This window comes from Hypanus sabinus, chromosome 3 (assembly GCF_030144855.1).
Source record: "Hypanus sabinus isolate sHypSab1 chromosome 3, sHypSab1.hap1, whole genome shotgun sequence".
Lineage (NCBI taxonomy): Eukaryota > Metazoa > Chordata > Chondrichthyes > Myliobatiformes > Dasyatidae > Hypanus > Hypanus sabinus.
The window spans coordinates 151,496,209-151,520,878 of record NC_082708.1 but is presented as its reverse complement, the minus strand read 5'-3'; the positions used below and the strand labels follow the sequence as shown (position 1 = coordinate 151,520,878).

The following is a 24,670-nucleotide window of genomic DNA, read 5'->3' as shown; positions in this document are numbered from 1 at the left end:
TGCCAACCTGTCGTACTTATTGGCGAAGGGCCTGCCTCACCCACCCATCATTGTCAACAAGTTGATAGCCTAATATGGACATCCGTTTGCTCTGTCCCACACGACACTTGCACCTGGAACTACCAATGAACCATTGGTTCTCCTTGAGTTGATTGAAGTAAATGATTGTGTCTTTGGTTTGTTGGCAGATATTTTGGTGAACAGCTGTAACTTTGACCATGGAATGTGTGGATGGACGCAAGAGAAACATGCAGGACTTCACTGGGAACGAGTCCCTGACCCATCAGGTAATCAGAGAACATAGAAAAGTACAGCATGGTACAGTCCTTTTAGTCTACTTAACCAACTCGTAATCATTTCTAACCTGCATTTATACCTACTCCATGATCATTTTCAGTCTTCCTTTCCATGTACCCCTTTTTTTTCTTTCATGAATGTGCCTAAGAGTTTCTTAAATGCCCCTAATATATCTGCCTATATGTCCATCCCAAGAGTGTTCCATGCACTTACCACTCTCTAGGTAAAAAAAAACGACCTCTATCACTCTCTCTCTCCCTCCCCCCACCACTATACTTCCTTAAATCACTTTAAAAGTATGTCCTCTAGCTTTAGCATTTTCTGCCCTAGGAAAAAGGTATTGGATCTCCACTCTTATCTATGCCCCTTATCATCTTTTAACACTTTTGTTAATTCACCTCTCATCCTCCTTTGCTTGAGGGAGAACAGCAACCTTTCTTCATAAGGCATATACTCTAATCTGGGCAGTATGTTGGTAAATCTCTGCACCCTCTCTAAAGCTCCCACATCCTTCTTATAATGAGGCAACCAGAACTGAAGACGGTACTCCAAATGTGGTGTACCATTTGGAGTTTTATAGAGCTGCAACATTACCTCACACCACTTGAACGCTGAAGGCCAATGCACCATAGGCCTTCTTAACCATACTATCAACTTGCCTGACAACTTTGAGGGGTCCTTGATGTGGACCTCAAGATCCTTTTGTTCCGCCAAACTGCCAAGAATCCTGCCATCAACCTTGTACTCTGGCTTCAAGTTCAACTTTCCAAAGTGAATCACTTCACACTTTTCTGGACTGAACTCCATCAGCCAATTCTCAGGCAAGCTCAACATCCTGTCAATGCCTCATTGTAACCTGTGTCAACCTTCCACACTGGCTTGCCCACAGAAGGCAAAGAGTGGGTGTAGACAGGTCATATTCTGCATGGAGGTCGGTCACCAGTGGAGTGCCTCAGGGTTTTGTCCTGGGACCCCTACTCTTCGTGATTTTTATAAATGACCTGGATGAGGAAGTGGAGGGATGGGTTAGTAAATTTGCTGATAACACAAAGGTTGGAGGTGTTGTGGATAATGTGGAGGGCTGTCAGAGGTTACAGCGAGACATTGATGGGATGCAAAACTGGGCTGAGAAGTGGCAGATGGAGTTCAAACCAGATAAGTGTGAAGTGGTTCATTTTGGTAGATCAAATATGATGGCAGCATATAGTATTAATGGTAAGACTCTTGGCAGTGTGGAGGATTAGAGGGATCTTGGGGTCCAAGTCCATAGGACACTCTAAAGCAGCTGCACAGGTTGACTCTGTGGTTAAAAAGGCATATGGTGTATTGGCCTTCATCGATCGTGGAATTGAATTTAGGAGCCGAGAGGTAATGTTGCAGCTATATAGGATCCTGGTCAGACCCCACTTGGAGTACTGTGCTCAGTTCTGGTCGCCTCACTACAGGAAGGATATGGAAGCCATAGAAAGGGTGCAGAGGAGTTTTACAAGGATGTTCAAGCAACACGCACAAAATGTTGGTGGAACACAGCAGTCCAGGCAGCATCTATAGGAAGAAGTACAGTCGACATTTTGGGCCGAGACCCTTCATCAGGACTAACTGAAAAAAGGGATAGTAAGAGATTTGAAAGTGGGAGGGGGAGATCTGAAATAATAGGAGAAGGCAGGAGGGGGAAGGATGAAGCTAAGAACTGGAAAGTTAATTGGCCAAAGGGACACAGAGCTGGAGAAGGAGGAGGATCATGGGACGAGAGGCCTAGTGAGAAAGAAAGGGGGAGGGGAGCACCAGAGGAAGATGGAGAGCAGGCAAGGAATGAATGTGGCATGCCTTATGAGAATAGGTTCAGTGAACTCGGCCCTTTTTCCTTGGAGCGATGGAGGATGAGAGGTGACCTGATAGAGGTGTATAAGATGATGAGAGGCATTGATTGTGTGGATAGTCAGAGGCTTTTTTCCCAGGGCTGAAATGGTTGCCACAAGAGGACATAGGTTTAAGGTGCTGGGGAGTAGGTACAGAGGAGATGTCAGGGGTATGTTTTTTACTCAGAGAGTGGTGAGTGTGTGGAATGGGCTGCCAGCAACGGTGGTGGAGACGGATACAATAGGGTCTTTTAAGAGACTTTTAGATAGGTACATGGAGCTTAGAAAAATAGAGGGCTATAGATAAGCTTAGTAATTTCTGAGGTAGGGACATGTTCAGCATAACTTTGTGGGCCGAAGGGCCTGTATTGTGCTGTAGGCTTTCTACGTTTCTATCCACATCGCCACCAACCTTCATGTCACCTGCAAACCTACTAATCCGCCCTTGCTTTTCCTCTTGAAGTCCTTTATAAAAATCACAACGAGCAGGGGTCCCAGAACAGATTGCTGTAGAACGCATCTGTTCACCAGCCTGCAGGCAGAATACACTCCATCTACTCCCACCCTCTGCCTTCTGTGGGCAAGGCAACTCTGAATCCAGTCAGCCAGGCTTCCTTGGATCCCAGGTCTCCCGATTTTCTGTATGAACTTACCATGGGAATTATTGTTGAACCTCTTACTAAAATCTATATACACCACATCCACCACTCGATTTCATCATTTTGTTTTGTCATTTCCTCGAAGAATTCAAAAACTCCTGAGGGATGACCTATCCTTTCACAAAGCTTTGCTATCTATCCTTAATCAGACTGTGCTTCTTCAAATGCTTGCAAATCCTCCCCTGTAGTTTGCCCACCACTGATGTAAGACTTACTGGTCTATAATTCCCAGGGTTCTACCTACTGCATATTAAAATTTATCAAATAATTTGTTGCTCAAACCTTCAAATATATGGTAGTAGTACAAAACATGCAACAAATTATTGTAATAGTCAGTCCAAAAAAAAATGGTTTTATCTGTTGCAATGTCCCAGGTAGAAAATGTGATTGAAATAGTTTAAAGGAAATTTAAATGAATCACTTCCGTACAGTCTCAAGCAGTGGGCAGGGTAGGCTCCTTTAGGCTTGTGTTTTTGCTAGCTGCACCGTCACTCCTAGCTCACAGAATGCCAAGGTAAAAATTGATCTTTTAAAGACATTGTTTTTTTTGGGAGTTTTCATTAAGAAATTATCCCATTTATTTAAAGAAAATACCTGTTGCCACCCTGACCATATGTGACTCCAGTTCAACACACAATGTGGTTGATTATTTAATGTGGGTCAGATCTGTGTCAATAGTGATGGGAATAAATACCAGTCCCATTCCAGGATTTCAACAGAGTATCCAGGCTGTCATTCTCACAGTCTACTAGGGGCGTTGTACTGTTGAAGGATCCTTCTTGGATTAGACCCTCAAGCAGACGTGGCACTGTTTGAAAAGGAAGTGAGTCTTGTGTCCACGTCAATATTTTATACTCAACAGATCCTGATGTGCATAAATTTGGCTGCCATATGTTCCAACATTATGACATTAACTGCATTCCCAAAGTTTTGAAATACTTTGGGAATCCCTAATCTTCAAACATTTCTATAAATCTAATTGCCCTTCTCAACTCTGTACTCTTGGAGTAAGAATTGCAGTTTGAAGAGGAGTTTATCCGGATTTCACTGCAGTTGCTGAGCTGGAATAATTTTTGACATGCAAACTCTGGATGACAACAGTAGTTTGTTACAATGACCCTGACAAAACACCACTGGAGGGAAGCTATTACTTAAACAGGTATGCAGAACAAATTAAGGGAAACAACAGGAGGCCAGCAAGAGCAGACACTGAGGTCAGGAAGAATCAGGGACAAATTAGAATGATGGACATCCTTATCCAGCTTCTGTGCAGACAAAATGTTTGCCCTCTGCCAGATGGCATATACCATGATATATGGGCAGCAGGCAAAGGACAGCACACCCTGACTGCAGACTGTTGCCTGGATAATGACTTTATTGACTCCCAAATGTATTAACATATTCACAGAAGCTCAGCAGACAGGGGATGAATTCTCAAGTGTTCATGGAAACTAAGGTATTCTAATCTTATGTCCTTAGTTTATAGTGTGAGCAGAAATCCCTCAGTTTGTATACCTCTCAACGTAGCTTCAGTTCCAAACTTCCTTCTGCACTGGAGCATTGCTATTCCAGGCTGTTACAACTCCAGGATGTCCTTAAGAAAATTGCAGCCAATGAAACTTAGAAAGTACAATCTCTATGTAATGTAGAAAGCATTAAGCATAACAGGATAAAACCCTAATCTATCCTAGCTATTTTAGAATGGGCCAAATGGCTTCATTCTATATTGTGAAATGATACAGAAACATGAGAAACAAGATGCTGAGAAGTGTCCTGATGAAAGTCTATAGTTCGGTGCATATTAGTAATCCAGTTTATAGTCCCAGTCCTAATCTAGGGACTGTGGAAGAGTCACCAATATATGTAATTAACTTTCCAAAGAAGACAGAAGGAAGTCTGCCACCCTCTTCTCGGAATAATTGGAAGAGAAGAAGATAGTGCATTTCTTGAAATAAGACTTAAGAGATTCCGCAGGCAATTTTGTAAGGGTAGTCAGTGCTATACAGTAAACATAATGTTGCTGGATACACCCAGATCTCAGGAATGAACAAAAACCCAGGGCATGCACAGAAGGCCTGCAGGAAGGCAGTAGAAGACTAAATAGGAATGTTTCAATGGGAATGGTACCTTAAACCTTATGAGGAATTCTCCATAAATACAAATCCCAAGTCCAGTGGGAAATCAGTGGAAGACTGTATGAATGTTTCAAATCGGAATGATTGATTCTGTTCCTTAAACTGCATCTGAGCCAACAACTCTCTGTAGATGCAAGTGGAGCTGCTGGAGAGCTCCAATAATCTAGGATAAATCTTGACCCCAGGCACTGTCTGTGTGGAGTTTGCACATACTTAAGGCTGATTTATACTCGTGCGTCGCATCGGTGCCCTAGGTAACGCGTACCCTATGCCATTGGGTGACGTGCACCTCTCCAGAAAAGTTACTCACGTGTCGCGGCGATGCAGACCGCAACAACTGTGATTGGTCCACTTGGTAGCATCACATTTCCTCCTACGCATTTCCGGTTGCTTTTTCTCTGCCATGTCTGTAGGTTGTGCATATACCGATGCAAAATAGATGAACCAGATTGCCAAATCTACCTGCCAACACGTGAAAATGTTTGAAGTGCATTTCCTCGTCCATGTCTGTCACGAAGAAACTCAACAGAGTGGCATAGAAACTCCACTGCCAACTAGCGTTTTGGCGCACACCAACACATGCTCACTACGACGTAGAGCGATGCAGAAGTGAAAATCAGCGCTACGGTGTAGGCTGTGGTGTAGCCCGTACGCACAAGTATAACGTGGCTCCATTGATTTCTCTTGGGTACTCCATTCCCCTCCCCCCACATCCTACAGACATGCTGCTTTGGTGTATATTGCCTATAGGGTAGTAACGTTGGCATGTTGATTTATTATTGTCACATGTACCAAAGAACAATGAAAATCATCCCACAAATCATTTGAGCTCATCAGTACACTGAAGAAGTACAAGGGAAAATAATAAACAGATGTTAAAGTGTTACAGTTGCAGACAAAGTGCAGAGCAGGCAGACGATAACGTGGAAGGTCATAATGAGGTCTGGAGTCCATCTTATCGTATTAGGGGACCGACCATTCATTAGTATTATAACTATGAGTTGTGCTTGAGCCTGGTAGTATGCACTTTCAGGCTTTTGAATCTTCTGCCTGATGGGGGAGGGAAGAGACGGGACAATGACTGGGGTGGGTTGTGTCTTTGATTAAGTTAGGTTCTTTACCAGGGCAGTGAGAAGTGAATATTAGAACATTTGAGAGAGACAAGGTTGCAAGGAATTAAATTGGGGGATGGGAATGATGGGATTGCTCTGAGGGCCACATAGACACAATGGGCTGAATGGCCTTTTTTAATAATAGAACAAATGTGAAAATATGAGAAAGGTGAAGTTGAGGACTCTCAGAATTTGATAGGCATAGATAGAATGTGCTTTTTGTGACTGTCAGGAGAATGGGTACTGCCTTCCTTAACTAAACCCAGATGGCTCTGGAGTGACACTAGATACATTCAATGTCCAATTTGTTTCTCCTGGACTCAACTGGAAGGCATTATGGGATATTCCTCAATTTTAAGATGCTGCATAAATGCAAATTGTTGTTACTGATGTAAATTGCATTACTGATGAGAGGAACACAATTCTAATTTAGTGTTTGTTAATTAAGCACTATACAACTCTTATTTTGTTGCCCAGTACTGAGGGCCATAAACAGAATTACCAATGAATTCAGTGGAATTTCAGAAGAAATGCTTCTTTCTAACCATCATGGTTAGAATGTGGAACTTAATAAAGCAGGAATAGTTCAAGTGGCAGCATTTTGCATGTAATGGAAGTTAGATGAACATTTGAGACAGAAAGGAATAGAAGCATATGTTGATAAGATGTCATGATTTATATGGCGTATAAACATTATAGACTATTTAGTCTGATTGTGTGTGTGTAAATCGTGTGTAGTTACACTTAAATGAAAAAAGCTAAAAACAAATAAAATCTGCAGATGCTGGAAATGCAAAGCACCACGGACAAAGTGCTGGAGGAACTCAGTAGGCCACACAGTATCAATAGAAAAGAGTAAACAGTTGATATTTTGTGCCAAGACTCTTCATCAGGACTGGAACGAAAGGGACAAAAAGTCAGAATATGAACGTGAGGGGAGGGGAGGAAGAAGTGCAAAGTGGCAGGTTATAGGTGAAACTGGGGTGGGGGCGGTGGGGTGAAGGAAAGAGCTGGGAAGTTGACAGGTGAAAGAGATAAAGTGTTGGAGAAGAGGTAATCTAACAGAAGAGGACAGAAGACCATGGAAGAAAGGAAAGGGGGAGAAGCATCAAAAGGAGGTGATGGGCAGGTGAGAAGAGAAAGTGTGAGAGAGAAACAAGAATGGGAAATGGTGAATGGGAGGGGGGCAATCACCAGAAATTTGAAAAATTAATGTTCTGCCATCAGGTTGGAGGAGCAACATGTTATATTCCAAATGGGTAGCCTCCAACCTGAGTGTGGTCTCATTGTGGCAGTAGAGGAGGCCATGGACTGACATGTCGGAATGGAAATGGGATGTAGAATTGAAATGGGTGGCCACTGGGAGATCCCTCTTTTAGTGCCAGATCGGGCAAAGCGGTCTCCCAATCTACATCGGGTCTCACTGATAACCAGGAGGCCACACCAGAAGCACTGTTTACAGTGAGATGTCCACAACAGATTCATAGGTGAGGTGTCACCTCACCTGGAAGGACTGTTGTGGCCTTGAAAGGTAGTGAGGGAAGGGCTATAGGAGCAGGTGTGGCACTTGTTCGACTTGCAAGACTAATGGGCTTGGAGTGAGGTCAGTGGGGAGAGATGAGTGGACCAGGGAGTCGCGTAGGGAGTGATCCTGCGAAAAGTGGAGTGCGCAGGTGAGGAAAAGTGCTTGGTGGTGGGGTCCTGTTGGAGATGGTGGACATTCTGGAGAATTATGTGTTGGATGGTGAAGCTTGTTGGATGGTAGTTGAAGACAAGAGGAACTGGTGTGAAGTGGGCAGATGTATATGAAATGGAAGAGATGCAGATGAGGGCAGCATTGATGGTGGAACAAGGCAAGTCCCTTTCTTTGAAGGAGGAGGACATTTCAGTTCTGGAATGAAAAGCCTCACCCTGAAAACAGATGTGGTGGAGATAGAGGAACTGGGGTAAAAAAGCTATCTCTCCCTGCAAACAGAATATTCAATGTCTTTAAATTACAAATTCAAACCCTGTGCTCTGTTCTGAACTGCTGTGATGTGCTGGCTGCTGACTGTTGTGCATGAGGAACAAAGTTGTGGTGAGCCATGGCAACAATTATCTTGTTAACTGTGGACATTTGTGCCAAAAGTGCAAAAGGGAACTTGCTGCACTCAAGGTAATGCTGACTGTTTATTGTCAATAAGTCTTTTTTGGCATTGGTTACCTTTATATTAGGCATAGAATATTATATTATCTCTGCCAACTCTTTGAAAAAGTTCTCCAATTATTCCTTTTATTCCTCTTCCTTTTTGAAAGCTACTATTGATTCTGCCTCCATCATCCTTTCAGACAGTACATTTCAAGTCATAATAATTCACCACACAAGGCACTTCTCCCCAGTCCGTATGCCAATCATTGCAACATGACTGAATTTCAAAATTCTTGATAGTAAAGCTCTCTGTAGAGGTCCCAAGGGTGTGAAAGCTGCCGTATAGTCAATCTTAATTCATCTTAAATCTTTGTACATCATTTACCAGTCAACATGCGGTTCTAGTATAACACACAGAAAATGCTGGATGAACTCAGCAGGTCAGGCAGCATCCATGGAGGGAAATAAAGAGTCGATGTTTTGAGCCAAGAACTGAAGGGGACAGAAGCCAGAATAAGAAGGTGGGGTGGGGATGGAGGGGCTGTACAAGCTTGGAGGTGATAAGTGAGACCATGGGAGGGGGAGAGATGATGTATGAAGATGGGAGGTTAGAGTTGGAAGATATAAAAAGGCTAAAGAAGAAGAAATTCTAATAGGAGAGGACAGTTAAATGAAGGAGAAGGAGAACCGGGGAAGATGATGGGCAGTTCATGAGGTTGGCGGGGAGAAGATAAAGGGTGAAAGAGGATATTCAGAATGGGAAATGAATCAAGAGAGAAGAGAAGAAGGGGGAGAAATTGCCTACAATCTTGTACTCCACCTCAACCTTCTTATCTTGACTTTTGCCCCTTTCTTTTCCAGTCCCAATGAAGGACTCAGCTAAAAATGTGACTGTTCATTTCACTCCATAGATGACAGCTGATTTGCGGAGTTACTACCATTGTGTGTGTATTGCTCAAGATTTCCAGTATATTCAGAATCTCTTGTGTTTAGTATTTGTTTGTAATAATGGGTGGACACTAAAGCTTGCTTCATTTTCTACTTTAGCAAGGTGAGGATAGAGATTTCTAGCCAAGCCAGTATTTTGGTTTCAGGTTTTTCTAATTGATGCTTCTTGAGATGAGGGCTCTGTGAATAAAAGACAAACACAGAGAGTTAAGTATGGAAACTACATTAGAATTGTACCCTTAAGAATAGTACAGCAGAAGAACAGGCTCTTTGACAAACAGGTGTGACAAGTTAAATGAATTAGTAAACAATCGGCCAATTATTCTAATCCCCTCTGTGCATATCCTTCCATTTTCTTCATATTCATGTGCTTATCTAAATGTCTCTTTAAAGTCCCTAATGTATCTGCCTTTACCACCAACTCAGTCAGTGTAGTCTAGCCACCCACCGCTCTCTGTGTTTAAAAAAACAAACTTGCCCCTCACAACTCCTTTGAAATTACCTCCTCTCACCTTAAATACATGCACTCTGGTTTGAGACATTTCGACTCTGGGGGATAAAGATACTGTCTGTTCATTCTATCTATGCCTCTCATAATCATTTAAACCTCTATCAGATCTCCCCTCAGCCTCTGCCGCTCTAGAAAACATAACCCAAGTTTAGCCGACCTCTCTTAATAGCACATTACCTCTAATCCATGCAGCATTCTGGTAAAGCTCTTCTACATCCTCTCCAAAACCTTGAAATCCTTCCTATAATAGGGACCCAGATGCGGCCTAACTAAACTTATATAAGGCTGCATGAAGGCTACATGGTTGGAACTGAGGTATAAGAAAGGGATGATCACATATATAGTACCGTAGATTCCGGACTACAGAGCGCACCTGATTAAAAGCCGCACGCTCTAATTTTAGAAAGAAAATCAATTTTGTACTTGTACAAGCCGCACCGGATTTTAAGCCGCAGGTGTCCCACATTGTAATATGAGATATTTACATAGAAAGATATTACACGTGAAGATTTTTTAACTTTTAATTAAATCCGTATGGTAACATAAACAAATATATATTGCAAATGCTTTTTTTTGAACAGTGCCTGTAACACAGCTACTTTTAAATATACATACATATTGGTAGCACACAAATTACGTTGCGTATACTTTTTTACTGAACAGTGCACGAACAACATTCCAATATCTCCTAACGACTGGTAAAAAAAATATATATACTGCAGCCTACCAGGAAAAGTTATTGATCGCCTTCTTCATCTTCCTCCTGCGCACTAAAACCATCAAAGTCCTTTCTTCAGTGTCCGAATTGAATAAAACCTCAGGATCTCGTCACTCACTTCAGTCTCTTCGTTGTCGCTCTCACTTGAGCGCACGCGGTCCTCTTCATCATGCAGCAGTCCAGCCTTTCGAAACCCGCTGGTGATGGTGGATGTTGTGACACGGCTCCACGCATTTAGGATCCACTGGCAGACTTGAGTTAAAGATGCTCTTCGCATGCGTCCTGTTTTGGTAAAGGATTTCTCGCCGCTCGCCATCCAAGCCTCCCACTCAACGCGCAGCGCCACTTTAAATGCCCAGTTCACGCAGATGTCCAGTGGCTGCAAATACTTCGTGGTGCCCCCAGGAATCACAGCGGGAATTGAGTTTGTACTCTTGATGGCAGCTTTCACTGAACTTTCATTGTCAGCCGCTTAAAAAATCACCATCGGTGGAAGCTTTAGTCCGGATGCTGTGCAGCTCAGAACACAAGTAAAATGCGTTCTCACATGGCCACTTGTTTTCAGTGTGATGGACGAGTCACCTTTTTTATTAACAGTCCGAGTGAGAGGCAGGTCAAACGTCAAAAGTACTTCATCCATACTTCATTTATGATATCATCTGGCCCGATGGAATTCTCCGCTATCTTTGTTTGAGTGAATGTGCGGAAGTTAGCAAGCTTTTCCTCGTGGTCGGGAGGGAGCTGCTGACACAGAGTCGTGCGTACCCTGACGGACAGGCCTTTTCGTCTCATAAATCTAAAACACCACGATGGCCCACCTCTAAAATCTTCGATTTTCATTTTGGTGGCGATTGCTTTAGCCTTCAGTCTGATCTGCACGGTGGAAACACCGCGGCCGCCTGCTCTCTGTGTGTTAACCCAGTCTTCAAGAAAGTTTTCAAGTTCGGGCCATCTGCTATGAAAGCTTTTATTGTCTTTTTGCATTGACTCAGTTCTTCGCACTGGCGTCTCCACCATCTCACCATCGATTCATTTATGCCAAGATTATGTGCAGCAGCTCGATTTCCTTCTTCAACCGCCAGATTGATCGCCTTTAACTTAAAAGCTGCATCATATGCTTTTCTTCGAGTGTTTTCCATGTTGATGAGGGTGAGTACAAATGACTGATTTACAATAATTTAATTGTGAAAGTGCGCTTGATTTATCGTACAATTTCATTGGACCTCTGTGAACTACTCATCAATTTTATTGGTCTACTGTTACGAGGCACAATGTTTTTGGCGGCATGAAAAAAAACATGCATTAGCCGCACCGTAGTATAGGCCGCAGTGTTCAAAGCGTGGGAAAAAAGTAGCGGCTTATAGTCCGGAATTTACGGTAGTCTATAACAGTCTATGGGATTTAGAGAGCTATTTTGTGAAGAGATTGCATTTGTGCGAGTAGGTGATTTTAACTTTCCACATATTGACTGGGACTCCCGTACTATAAAAGGGCTGGATGGATTAGAGTTTGTCAGAAGCATTCAATTAGCAAATAGAGGTAGGTACCAACTAGAGAGAGTGCAATTCTAGATCTACAATAGATCTAGATAGAAACAATAGATTTACAATAGGTCAACAGTGGATACAATCTCACTGGCTCTTCACTTGGTCTTGGACCACCTGGACAATACTTATACCTACATCAGACTGTTGTTTATTGATTACAGCTCAGCATTAACACATCCATACGCTCACTTCTAATAAACAAGGTCCAAAACCTGGGCCACTGTACCTCCCTTTGTAACTGGATACTTGACTTCCTCACTGGGAGACCACAGTCAGTGTGGATCGGAAATAACCTCTTCCCCTTGCTGACACAATCAACACTGGCACACCTCAAGGGTGTGTGCTTAGCCCATTGTTCTACTCTCTCAAAGCCCACGTCTGCGCGTGGCTAGGCACAGCTCAGATATCATCTATAAATTTGCTGATGACACAACTTTTTGGCAGAAATTCAGTTGGTGACCAGGAGTCATTCAGGATCAAGGTAGTTCTGGTTAAGCAGGTTTGCAACATCAACCTTGTACTCAGCATTAGTAAGACCAAGGAGTAGACCAGTCCTTATCGAGGGATGAGAAGTGGAAAAGATGAGCAGTTTCAAGTTCCTGGATGACAACGTCTCTGAAGATCTATCCTTGCCCCAATATATTGATGTGGTTACAAAGAAGGCACAACAGTGGCTATATTTCATTCAGGAGTTTGTCACCAAAGAACTCACAAATTTATACAGATGTCCATGGAGTGCATTTTACTTGGCTGCATTGCCACCTGGTATAGAGAGGCCACTGCACAGGATCAGAGAAAGCTGTAGAAAGTTGTAAACTTAGCCAGATCCATCACGGGCACTAGCCTCTTCAGCATTGAGGACACCTTCAGCAGGCCATGTTCATCATTTAGAGCCCCATCACCCAGGATGTGCCCCCTTCTCATTGCTACCATCAAGGAGAAGGTACAGGAGCCAGAAGACATGCTGTCCGTAAACACTACTTCACTTTTTTTCTTCTCGCTTTTTGCACTACTTACAGTATTTAATTTATTTTTATACACAGTAGAGTCATAGAAAAGGGCAGGCCCTTCGGCCCACCCTTATTGTAATTTATAGTTCTTTTATTATGTATTGCAATGTACCACTGCCGCAAAACAACAAATTTCACGACGTATGGAATTTCTGGAAGCAACTTGGAAGGCAGAGATATATACATCCCAAAGAGGAAGAAGTATTCGAAAGGAAAGGTAACACAACCATGGCTAACAAGAGAAGTCAAAGCCAAGATACATGCCAAAGACAGGGAATATAATAGAGCAAAGATTAGTGGGAAGTTAGTGGATTGAGAATCTTTTAAAAACCAACAGAAGGCAACTAAAAAGTCATTAATAAGGTAAAGGTAGAATATAAAAGTTAGCTAGCCAGTAATATTAAAGAGGATACCAAAAGTTTCTTCAGATACATAAAGTTTAAAAGTGAGATGAGAATGGAATGGACCACTGGAAAACAATGCTGGAGTGGTAGTAATGAGGGACGATAAAATAGCAGAAGAACTGAATAAGTATTTTGCATCAGTCTTCACTGTGAAAAGCACTAGCAATATGGTGGAGGTTGCAGGTGTCAAGGGGCATAAAGTGTGTGAAGTTATAACTAGAGAGAAGGTTCTAGGGAATCTGAAAGGTCTGAGGGTAGATGTCACCTGGGCCAGATGTGTACACCCCAGAGTTCCGAAAGAGTGGCTGAAGAGATTGTGGAGGCATTAGTAATGATCTTTCAAGAATCATTAGATTCTAGAATGGTTCTAGAGACTAGGAAATTACAAGTGTCACTCCACTCTTCAAGAAGGGAGAGAGGCAGAAGAATGCAAATATAGGCCAGTTAGTCTGACCTCAGTGGTTGAGAAGATGTTGGAGTTGATTAATAAGGATGAGGTCCCAGGCTACTTGGAGGCACATGACAATATAGGCCATAGTCAACAGGGTTTCTTCAAGGGAAAATCTTGCCTGACAAATCAGTTGGAATTCTTTGGAAAAGTAACACGCAGGATAGACAAAGGTGAATCAGTTGATGTTGTGTATTTAGATTTTCAGAAGGCCTTTGACAAGGTGTCACACACAAGGCTGCTTAACAAGTGAGTCCATGGTATTACAGGAAAGATTCTAGCATGGATAAAACAGTGGCTGATTGGCAAGAGGCAAAGAGTGGGAATAAAGGGAACCTTTTCTGACTGGCTGTTGGTGACGAGTGGTGTTCCATAGGGGTCTGTGTTGGGACCAATTCTTTTTAAGTTATATGCCAATGATTTGGATGATGTAATTGATGGCTTTGTTGCAAAGTTTGCAGATGATATGAAGATAGGTTGAGGGGCAAGTAGCTTTGAGGAAGTAGGCTACAGAAGGACAGAGAGATTAAGAGAATGGGCAAAAAAAGTAGCAGATGGAATACAGTATCGGAAAAAGTATGGTTATGCACTTTTGTAGAAGAAGTGACAGGGTTGACTATTTTCTAAATGGACAGAAAATATGAAAAATGGAGGCAGAAAGGGACCTGGGGTCCTTGTTCAGGATTCCCTAAAGGTTAATTTGCAGGTTGAGTCTGTGGTGTGGAAGGCAAATATAATGTGAACATTCATTTCAAGAGGACTAGATGATAAAAGCAAGGATGTAATGTTGAAACTTTTTAAAGCACTGCTGAGACCTCACTTGGAGTATTGTGAGCAGATTTGGGCCACTTGTCTTAGAAAGGATGTGCTGAAACTGGAGAGGGTTCAAAGGAGGTTCACGAAAATCATTCCAGAATTGAATGGCTTATGAAGTGCGTTTGATGGCTCTGGGCCTGTATTCACTAGAATTCAGAAGAATGAGGGGTGACCTCATTGAAACCTATCGAATGGTGAAAGGACTTGATAGAGTGGATGTAGAGAGGATGTTTTCTATGGTGGGAGTCTAAGACCAGAGGACTTAGAATGGAGATAAGGAGGAATTTCTTTAGCCAGAGAGTGGTGAATCTGTGGAATTCTTTGCCATAGGCAACTGTGGAGGCCAATCTTTACGTATAATTAAGGCAGAGGTTGACAGATTCTTGACTGGTCAGGGCATGAAGGGATAAGGCAGGAGATTGGGGCTGAGAGGAAAATTTGTTCAGCCATGATGAAATGGCAGAGTTGATTTGATGAGCCAAATGGCCTAATTCTGCTCCTATACCTTATGGTCGTGTACGTCTCCTCTACCAAAGGAGGTATAAGGTGCACTTTCCTTCTACTAGCCTGCAGGTCACTCTTCGGTAAGGATGAACAGCTGGTGCATATCACAAGTCCTGGTTATGCGACCACTGACATCAGACAGACAATCTCTGAAGCACATTGATAATGGCTGTGGTCACCCATCTTATAAAGACACTGTCCAGATGAAGGCAATGGCAAACCAGTTTTGTAGAAAAATTTGGCAAGAACAATGGGACATGTTCAGTACAACTTTGTGGGCTGAAGGGGCTGTATTGTGCTGTAGGTTTTCTATGTTTAATCATGGTCATAGACCATGATTGCCTATGTTATACGACACGACACTTGATGATGATGATGATGACCAGGAAAGTTGATGAGGGCAATGCAGTGGATTCTGACGACTTGGACTTTATCAAGGCCTTTTACAAAGTCCTATATGGAGGTTAATTAAGAAGGTTCAGTTGCGTGGCATTCAAGATGAGTAGTAAATTGGATTGGACATTGGCTTTGTGGGAGAAACAGGAGAATGGTAGTAGATGGTTGTCTTTCTGACTTAGAAGCCTGTGACGGGTGGTGAGCTGCAGGGATCAGTGCTAGGTCTGTTGTTGTTTGTCATCCATTATCAACAATCTAGATGATAATGTGGTAAAATGGATTAGCAGTTTTGCAGATGACACCAAGATTGGGGGTGTAGTGGACATTGAGTAAGACTATTAAATCATGCAAAAGGATCTGGACCAGCTGGAAAAATATCAAATGGAATTTAATATGGATAGGTGTGAGGTGTTGCACTTTGATGGGACCAGTCAGGGTGGGATTTACATGGTTACCTCCTCCTGAGGTGTGCAGTAGAAGAGTGATCTGGAAATACAGTTCCATAATTCCTTGAATGTGGTGTCACAGGTAGTTAGGGTTGTAAAGAAAGCTTGTTCCACATTGGCCTTCATAAATTAAAATCGCAAGTACAAGAGACGGGATGTTATATTGAAGTTGTACAAGACTTTGGTGAGGCCTAATTTGGAGCATTGTGTGCAGTTTTGATTACCTACCTACAGGAAAAATGGAAATAAGGTTGAAAGAGTACGGAGAAAATTAACAAGCATGTTACCAGGATTGGAGGACTGAAGTTGTGAAAGAAGGGTTAAATAGGTTAGTACTTTATTCTGTAGAGCAGGAGTTCCCAACTTGAGGACCGCTGACCCCTTGCTTAATGGTATTGGTCCATGGCATAAAAAAGGATAGGAACCCCTGCTTTAGTGTGTAGAAGATTAAGGGGAATATTGATGGAGATATATAAAATTATGAGAGGTATAAATAGGGCAATGAAAGCATGGTTTTTTCACTGAGGTTGGAAAACACTAGAACTAGAGGTCATGGGTTAAGGGTGAAAGATGAAATCTTTAAGGGAAAGTTGAGGGGGAATTTCTTCATTCAGACAGTCGTGACATTGTGGAACGAGCTGACAGCAGAAGTGGAGATGTGGATTTGATTTCAATATGTAAGAGAAATTTGGATAAGCACATGGATGGGAGGGGTTTGAAGGGCTTTGGTCGGCGTAAAGGTCGATGGGACTAGCCAGTCAAATAGTTTGGCATAGATTAGATAGGCCAAAAGGCCAGTTTCTGTGCTGGCTCTTAATTTACAATTCTTCACGTCTATGACTCTATGATTATGACTTCCTGCCTTTTGAATTCAATGCTAATTAAGACAAACTAATTAAGACAATAACATGATTATTTAGGGAAGCATGCCATATGCCTTTTTAATCACCTTATCAATCTTTGGAGCCAGTTTTGGGGACCTACAACTTGGACCCCAAGATCCCTCTGCTCCTCAATTAATACTATCAATGGCCTTGTCCTTAAACAGTGTATTGTCTCTTTACATTTGACTGATCAAGGTACATTTCGTGTTTGGCCAGGTTAAACTCCATCTGCCATTTCTTCACACATATCTACAACTGATCTATATCCCGATCTATTCTTTGCCATTCATTCACACTATCCACAACGTCTTAATCACGTCTTTCCCTCCCCTGCATGTTCCACTTTCTGCAGGGATCGCTCTCCAAATGACTCCCTTGTCCACTCATCTCTCCCCATTGATCTCCCTCCTGGTACTTAACTTTGCAAGTGGAACAAGTGCCACACTTGCCTACACGTCCTCCCTCACTACCATTCAGGGCTCCAAACAGTCCTTCCACATGAGGCAACACTTCACCTGTGAGTCTTATGGGGTCATCAACTGTATGCAGTGCTCCCAGTATGGCCTCCTGTATATTGGTGAGACCCAGCATAGATTGGGAGATTGCTTCATTGAGTACTTACCAGAAATCGCCTGAGTATCTCTCATTGGGCACCCATTTCAATTCGACTTTCCATTCCCATTCTGACATGCCAGTCTATGGCCTCCTCTACTGCTGCAATGAGGCCACACTTAGGTTGGAAGAGTAACACTTTATATTCCATCTGGGTAGCCTCCAACCTGATGGCATGAACACCGATTTCATTAATTTCCCCCCTCTCCTTCACCATTTCTCATTCCCATTCCCTCTCACCTTATCTCCCTACCTGCCCATTATCCCCCTTCTGATGCACCTTCCCCTTCCCTTCTTACATGGCCTTCAACCCTCTCCAGCCCTTTATCTCTTCCACGAATCAACTTCACAGCTCTTTACCAACCCTCCACCCCTCCTGTTTTCTTCCATTGCCTACCACCTTGCACTTCCTCCTCCCCTCCCCCCTTTACCCTGACCGCTCATCTTGTTTTACAGTCCCGATGAAGGGTCTCAGCCCGAAACGTTGAGTCTTTACTCTTTTCCAATGATGCAGCCTGGCCTGCTGAGTTCCTCCAGCATTTTATGTATGTTGCTTGGATTTTCAGCATCTGCAAACTTACTAATCCACCCATCTACACTTTTATTCAGGTCATTTATATACATCACAAACAGCAGAAGTCCCAGTTCAGATCCCTGCAAAACATCTCTAATTACAGACCATTACCCTTTGACTTCGGTGGGCAAGCCCAGTGGTCCCCAACAACCGGGCAGCGGACTGGCACCAGGCCGCAAAGCGTGCGCTACCGGGCCGCGAGGAAATGATATGATTTGGTGATATGAAACTATATGAGTCAGCTGCACATTTCCTCATTCCCGATCATGCCCACTGTTGAGCTTGAATGCACGCGAGGTCATCAGTCGTCTAAATGCAGTGATAACCTTGCGCCAGGGATCACTGGTTGGCCTCAGGTAACCAGCCGCCTCACGCGGCTGGCAATAAGTGCCGTTGATACTGGCCTGGAGCGCGGACAGATGGGCGCCGCCTCTAAACCTGTTTAGCACACCGAATGTTCGTGGGGAACCCAGTGCTAAAATATTCGCAGACGACCTAATTTGGGCTCAGGATTTTGTAAGTAGCAGAGCAGCTACCTCGCTGCGATCTAGTGGAAGTCATCCCTCAAGCCAAACTTTTGTCAGCCGATAGATCCTAACTACCTACAGGGGGGGTTTGCGTGCCCTGTTGCACTCCTCGCTCAGAGGGTCGCTCTCTCCGGACTTTGACCGCTGCGGTCCCGGAACGGGAACCTCCGGCCCTACCTCGCCCTCTCACTGGTTATTTGCAATGATTTTATATGTTCATATGAGGAAAATATGTGCTGTGTGTTTAATATCCAAACATTACTTAAAATGTTATGATGCTATTGACTTATGTGAGTTATAATTGACTTATCACTATATTCACGTGAGAAAAATATGTGCTGTGTGTTTAATATAAAATTCATTAGATAAACCCTTTAGAAACAAAATTGAGTGTATTAGCCACTTAGAAGTGACTTATCACCTATATTCCGGTCATGATTAACACCCCCACCTCACCATTGGCAGTCCACAAGAATATTGTCAATATTAAACTGGTCCGCAGTGCAAAAAAGGTTGGTGACCCCTGGGCAAGCCAGTTCAGATTACCATGCTATTAATCACAATGCCTTTGTGGGATTTTGTTCGACACATGTTGTTCATAGTACAAAGTGGCTATCTTTCAAAAGTGTTTCATTTGCAGAAAATTGCTTTGGAATATCAAGAGAATGAGAGACACTTTATCGATTCAAGTTTGTTCTTTCTTTCTGAAATTTGGCTGATGATATCTGTTTGTTTTACTTCCATTTTAATAGCAACCCTTGTACAAACATATGTACCAAGTCCATTTCCCTCCTGCTTGTGTTCTTAGGTCGTGGTTGGTATCTGACTCTTCCTGTGTCTAACTACAAACGGAGGGAAGCCGCCCATCTTTTCCTTGCACTGGGGCAAAAGGCACACACAGGCAACCTCTGTCTGACCTTCAGGCACAAGTTATCTGGAGACTCTCCTGGAAAGATCCAGGTGTTTGTGAGGAGGAATGGCAGTTATGGGTATCCACTGTGGGAAAGGAACAGAGGGCACGGCTGGAGGACAAGTCGGTTCACATTAAGAGGACCAGGTCTTGAGAGCGTGAGTACTGCAAGGATAAGTTTTTGTGTGTGTGTGTGGAAGAGCATTCAATCATACTGCACGTGATCATTCTCAAATGCCACATGCACGATCTGTTCAGAAACAGCTGTCCACATGTGTCACTGCCAGCACAGCCTGAGCAACTCATATCAAAATGCGCCTTTGATGGCTGTGGAAAACTTACTTACTGTGCACAGATGGGCTGCATCTGCTAAGGGGATTGCAGTTGGAAATAACCATGTGTAACACAGAAAGGCAAGGGGCATTTTTTGAAAAAAAATGACAATGGGCTTCCCAAGTCCTTCTCCAAGAATGGGTGGTCATTTCTCCCTAGAACTGAATGAAGGTCTCACCTTTTGTATATAAAAATGCTTAAAGATTAGTGTTGTACAAAATGATCTGTGACCATATATAATGTGAACAGAAAATGCACAAGGACAGGTGACCAGATGTTTGATGATAGAAGAGTTCTGAGGGTTGTATTACCATATAACCATATAACAATTACAGAACGGAAACAGGCCATCTCGCCTCTTCTAGTCCGTGCCGAACGCTTACTCTCACCTAGTCCCACCTACCCGCACTCAGCCCTTGACCCTCCATTCCTTTCCTGTACATATACCTATCTAATTTTTAAATGACAAAATCGAACCTGCCTCTACCACTTCTACTGGAAGCTCATTCCACACAGCTACCACTCTCTGTGTAAAAAGGAAATAGGAAAATCAAAATGTTATGACCAAGACACACAAAAGCACATAGACAATTGGGGGTGCACTAGAGCAAGAACGAGAGGAATGCAGACTTCTCACAAGATTGCTTAAAGAAATCAAAGGGGTGAAAATCATGGGTGATTAGCACAAGATGGTCTGCCCTCAAATGTTCTGATGGTGCCACTTAAGAAAATTGAAGTGGCTTCTATGGCCTACATTTCTCTTTCAATCCATTATCTGAAATCTAATCCTTGCTTCAGTAATCTATATGTGCAGATATTAGCTCGAATGTATTCCTCCAAAACACCAAGACAATCTTCAGAACTATTTTATTGGTGGGATGAAGGTTTTGAAATGGCCCAAGGGTATGAGAATTGCTGTAGGATATCTGTCTTCTCAAGAAAAATATGGCAATATGGGTTGACATAATTAAACTGGCCTCTGATTGTATAGGTGGGCCGATCTCCAAGCGCCATATAGTGATAGGCTTTGCTTATTTTTCAAAAATTGCACAGGAATGTTTACACTATTAATGTGCATACTGTTGAGAATTCAGTCTTGTGCAAATTTGATGAGCTTTTTTGTTCTCTTGATCCTGACTTACTGCAGTCCAGTGAAATATCAAGGTTGCATGTTTTAACAACAAACAGATAAATATTGAAACTTGGCTTCTGAACCGATTTTACTGGCAATGCGCTCTCAATGATAATGCTGTTAACGTGCCATCTTGCTAAGTAACCATTCATTCCCGTATATTCACCTGTTCTTGTCAGCTTTGCCATCCATTCTACCTCTGATTGTTTGTCTCTAATTTTGTTAACTAGCTGCTTATTGGGACTTTATCAAACCTTTTCTGGAAACCCACATAGACCACATCTACTGTATTCCCTTCATTAATCTTCTCTATTATCCCATCAAAAAATTCAGTCTGGTTAACCAACCATGATTTGCCTTGAAGACGTCCATAGCTCTCATTCATGAACTATTTTTTCTATTATTATTTTCCCCAGAATTTTGCTTCAAAGGAATTTCCCATCTCTAAAATTATCCATTCAAACTGTAGCTGTGGAGCATATCCATGCACTCTCTTTGAACAAAATTATGAGACGTGCCATTTTCCAGTTCTCTGGAACCTCTCCAATATCTCAGAATTATCAGAAGATTATTCCAAACCCTCTGCAGGATCTACCACTTCCTTCAAGATACCATATGGGTGCTAGATGACATATTTCTTTAAACATAACCAGTGTTTCTAGTAACCCCTTAATTTTCATAAATCTCTTTTGCATTCTTTTTCCCCTCATTCCTGTGCTAACAAGAAGCAAATTTATGATAATCAATTGAGGCTGCATCACATTAGAAATATTTATCATAATTTACCCTGCATTTCCTATTGTTTTGGTTGATCTGCCAAATGTATTTGATGCCAAAACATCAAAAGTATTTACTCCAGCTCAAGTTATTTAAAATTATTCAAATATACATTATTTCTTCAGATTAGCTGCAACTATTGGATTAAAAGATCAGATCATGGCACATGGTTAGTAGGCAAGAAGAGGTGGATCATTTCTTCAGAGAAGTTTCTCACCTGGTTTCTCTCTCTCTCTGCCCCAGGTCATCTTCAAAGGGGTGCAAGAGAAGAAGCGAGGAATCATCGGACTGGATGATATCAGTTTGCAAAACGGGCACTGCTCTGGAAAGCCTTGGGGGCAGTAAAAAAGAGTGGGTTTCATATCTGAAAGGACATCACCTCATCTCCTCTATCTGTAGGAGGACTGACTGCAAGGGGAGAGGCAGCTGACTGCATTCTATTTGACTCCTGGGTTCAAGTTGTGCAAACAGTCTACCCTAGACACGGCCCTCCAAGGACACAAGAGTTCAAACAAACTCCACATTTCCAATAAACCTTATCCTGTGTGCTTATACAATTAGTCTGCAGTCCAGTAATACTGAGGAAAGTGTGTATGAAATCTCCATAATTAGAGGGGTGTTTGAACAGCAGTTCTAAATAAATGACTCATCAGTTGACTTGCTATCATATTAGGCAGGATTGTAGCGCAAACTTAGTTCAATGCCAGCTCTGTCGACATCCCATGGAATTGTTACTTGGCCTTGGTACTCATCCTGATGAGTCTTGTCCCTCAGATGAGAAATTTCTCATGTAACATGAAACTTGAGTCCAGCTTTCCCATGTTAGAAACTTCCACTTCTAAAGTTAACCTGATCCTTGACATACATGCAGTGTAATGTGTTGGATGTTTTAAGGGACTTCTGCTGTACTCAACTCAAATGATCCCTGGTCTTCTCTCATTTTTTCCTATCACTCTTGCCCTTACATTTTGCAGGACTAAGTCTTTCTTGTGGTCACCTTATATCATAGCGTCCACCACCTCATTGTATTAGAAGTCCTTTTAACTTGCTATCACGACCATCTCAGCTTAAAGCTGATTGTTGGCTCCTTGCACAGTCAAATAAGAAGCATGTTGTTGTACAATGGGAAACCACTTATTTCATGTGGGTGGTCTCCTGCACTGCGCATGGTCTCATTCAGCTGTACTGTCATGGACTGTGGCTTAATAATCCTCGTTTCTCCCTCACATTTTAGTCACCTAATAACTTGCAAATTGGGATGTCATTGTCTTTCCATGAACACGTTCCTACAATATGCTTTTGCTTTTAATTGTTTGTTTAGTAACTGACATTGAACAACTATAACCGTTCAAAAATGTACTTAATTGTAAATGAATTCATTATGATTGTCTCACTATTTAAAATGAGTTTCACATTAACATGAGCATATATTTACTGAAATTGTTTGTATGTCAAGGCACTCAATGGTACTGTATAAACACTGCAGGAAAACACAGTTGTACTTTGACAAGCTTTTCAGGCAGCAATTGATAAGTTTTGTAACAGTGACTCGGATTGCAGTGTAATTAATGGACATGTGACAATGTACAGCTCACTTCCTCATTTTTTAAATGGTAAGTATGCTCATTATATTTTTATAATGTAGTATTTAAATAAAAGTTTTCTTTCAGCAGGAGTAAAGCAAGCTGTCCAAACTACAGTAGTCCTTGTTTGGTCGCCAGGGTGCAGTAGCCTACCCCCGTGGGCTTTGTTCATACTTACCGTTAAGTAGCCTTCATCATAACGCGGTTATTACAGTAAAGGATGCAGCTATCCTCTCTCTACTATAGCCACCAATGATGATAACACAGAACAGAGAAATCTACAGCACATTACAGGCCCTTCAGCCCACAACATTGTGCTGACCATATAACCTACTGTAGAAACTGCCTAGAATTTTCCTACCACATAGCTCTCTATTTTTTTCTAAGCTCCATAGCTCCATGTACCTATCTAAGAGTTTCTTAAAAGACCTATTGTATCGGCCTCTACCACCATCGCTGGCAGTGCATTCCACATACTCTCTGTGTGAAGAACTTACTTCTGACATCCCCCTTGTACCTACTTTCAAGCACCTTAAAATTAACCCCTCTTGTGTTAGCCATTTCAGCCCTGGGAAAAGCCTTTGGCTATCCACACAATCAATGCACTGATAGAAAAAGATAGAAACATAGAAAACCTGAAGTACATTACAGGCCCTTTGGCCCATGAAGTTGTGCGGAACATGTCCCTAGCTTAGAAATTACTAGGGTTAACCATAGCCTTCTATTTTTCTAAGCTCCATGTACCTATCCAAAAGTCTCTTAAAAGACCCTATCATATCCTCAAATTTTATCAGGTCACCTCTCATCCTCTGTTGCTTGAAGGAGAAAAGGCCGAGTTCACTCAACCTATTCTCATAAGGCACATTCTTCAATCTAGGCAAAATTCTTGTAAATCTCCTCTCGACATAGCTGTATAGTCAGTCCTTGCATGCCTGCATCATGTTGGCATTTTTTGGCTTGTTTTGTAATCCTTGTTAAACAACACCCATGAGCAGTATTGGGTGGCACTAAAGCATAGAGCTTACTCTAGTTCCTGTGACACTATGTTTACAATGGTGGCTATATTTTCTAGAGTTTTCACTTGTTATTTCACATATTCTATTAGTAAACATTACAGTCTGAATATACTTTTTATACCCCATATCTTGCCTGTCATTCTGATTACTTGACATCTTCAGATCCACGGGATGTGACCATCTCCAGTTGAGAGCAGTTCAGAGGATCCAACACATAAGCTGTTAGTGAGCAATGATGGACTATTTATTGCAGAATATTTAACAAAGGCAGGAATGTAATTTCTTTATGTTAATGACAGCAAGTCAACTGAAGCCACCCATTCATTGGAATGGATTTCAAGTACTGATTTTGTAATAAAAAATTAACTTGTGGGTTTCCTGCAG

At 42.3% G+C, this 24,670-nt stretch overlaps 1 protein-coding gene across 4 annotated transcripts in view; it reads left to right on the top strand.

The window, feature by feature from the left end:
- Positions 1-24,397, top strand: part of npnta (nephronectin a) — a 90,440-nt gene extending 66,043 nt beyond the window's left edge. For all 4 annotated transcript variants that reach the window (XM_059965389.1, XM_059965390.1, XM_059965392.1 and 1 more), the window contains 3 exons: positions 189-287; positions 19,344-19,603; positions 21,931-24,397. In XM_059965389.1, coding sequence (XP_059821372.1) covers positions 189-287; positions 19,344-19,603; positions 21,931-22,032 — 461 coding nt within the window. In that variant the 3' untranslated portion in view covers positions 22,033-24,397. The remainder of the gene's footprint in view (positions 1-188; positions 288-19,343; positions 19,604-21,930) is intronic.
- Positions 24,398-24,670: the final 273 nt, after the last annotated feature.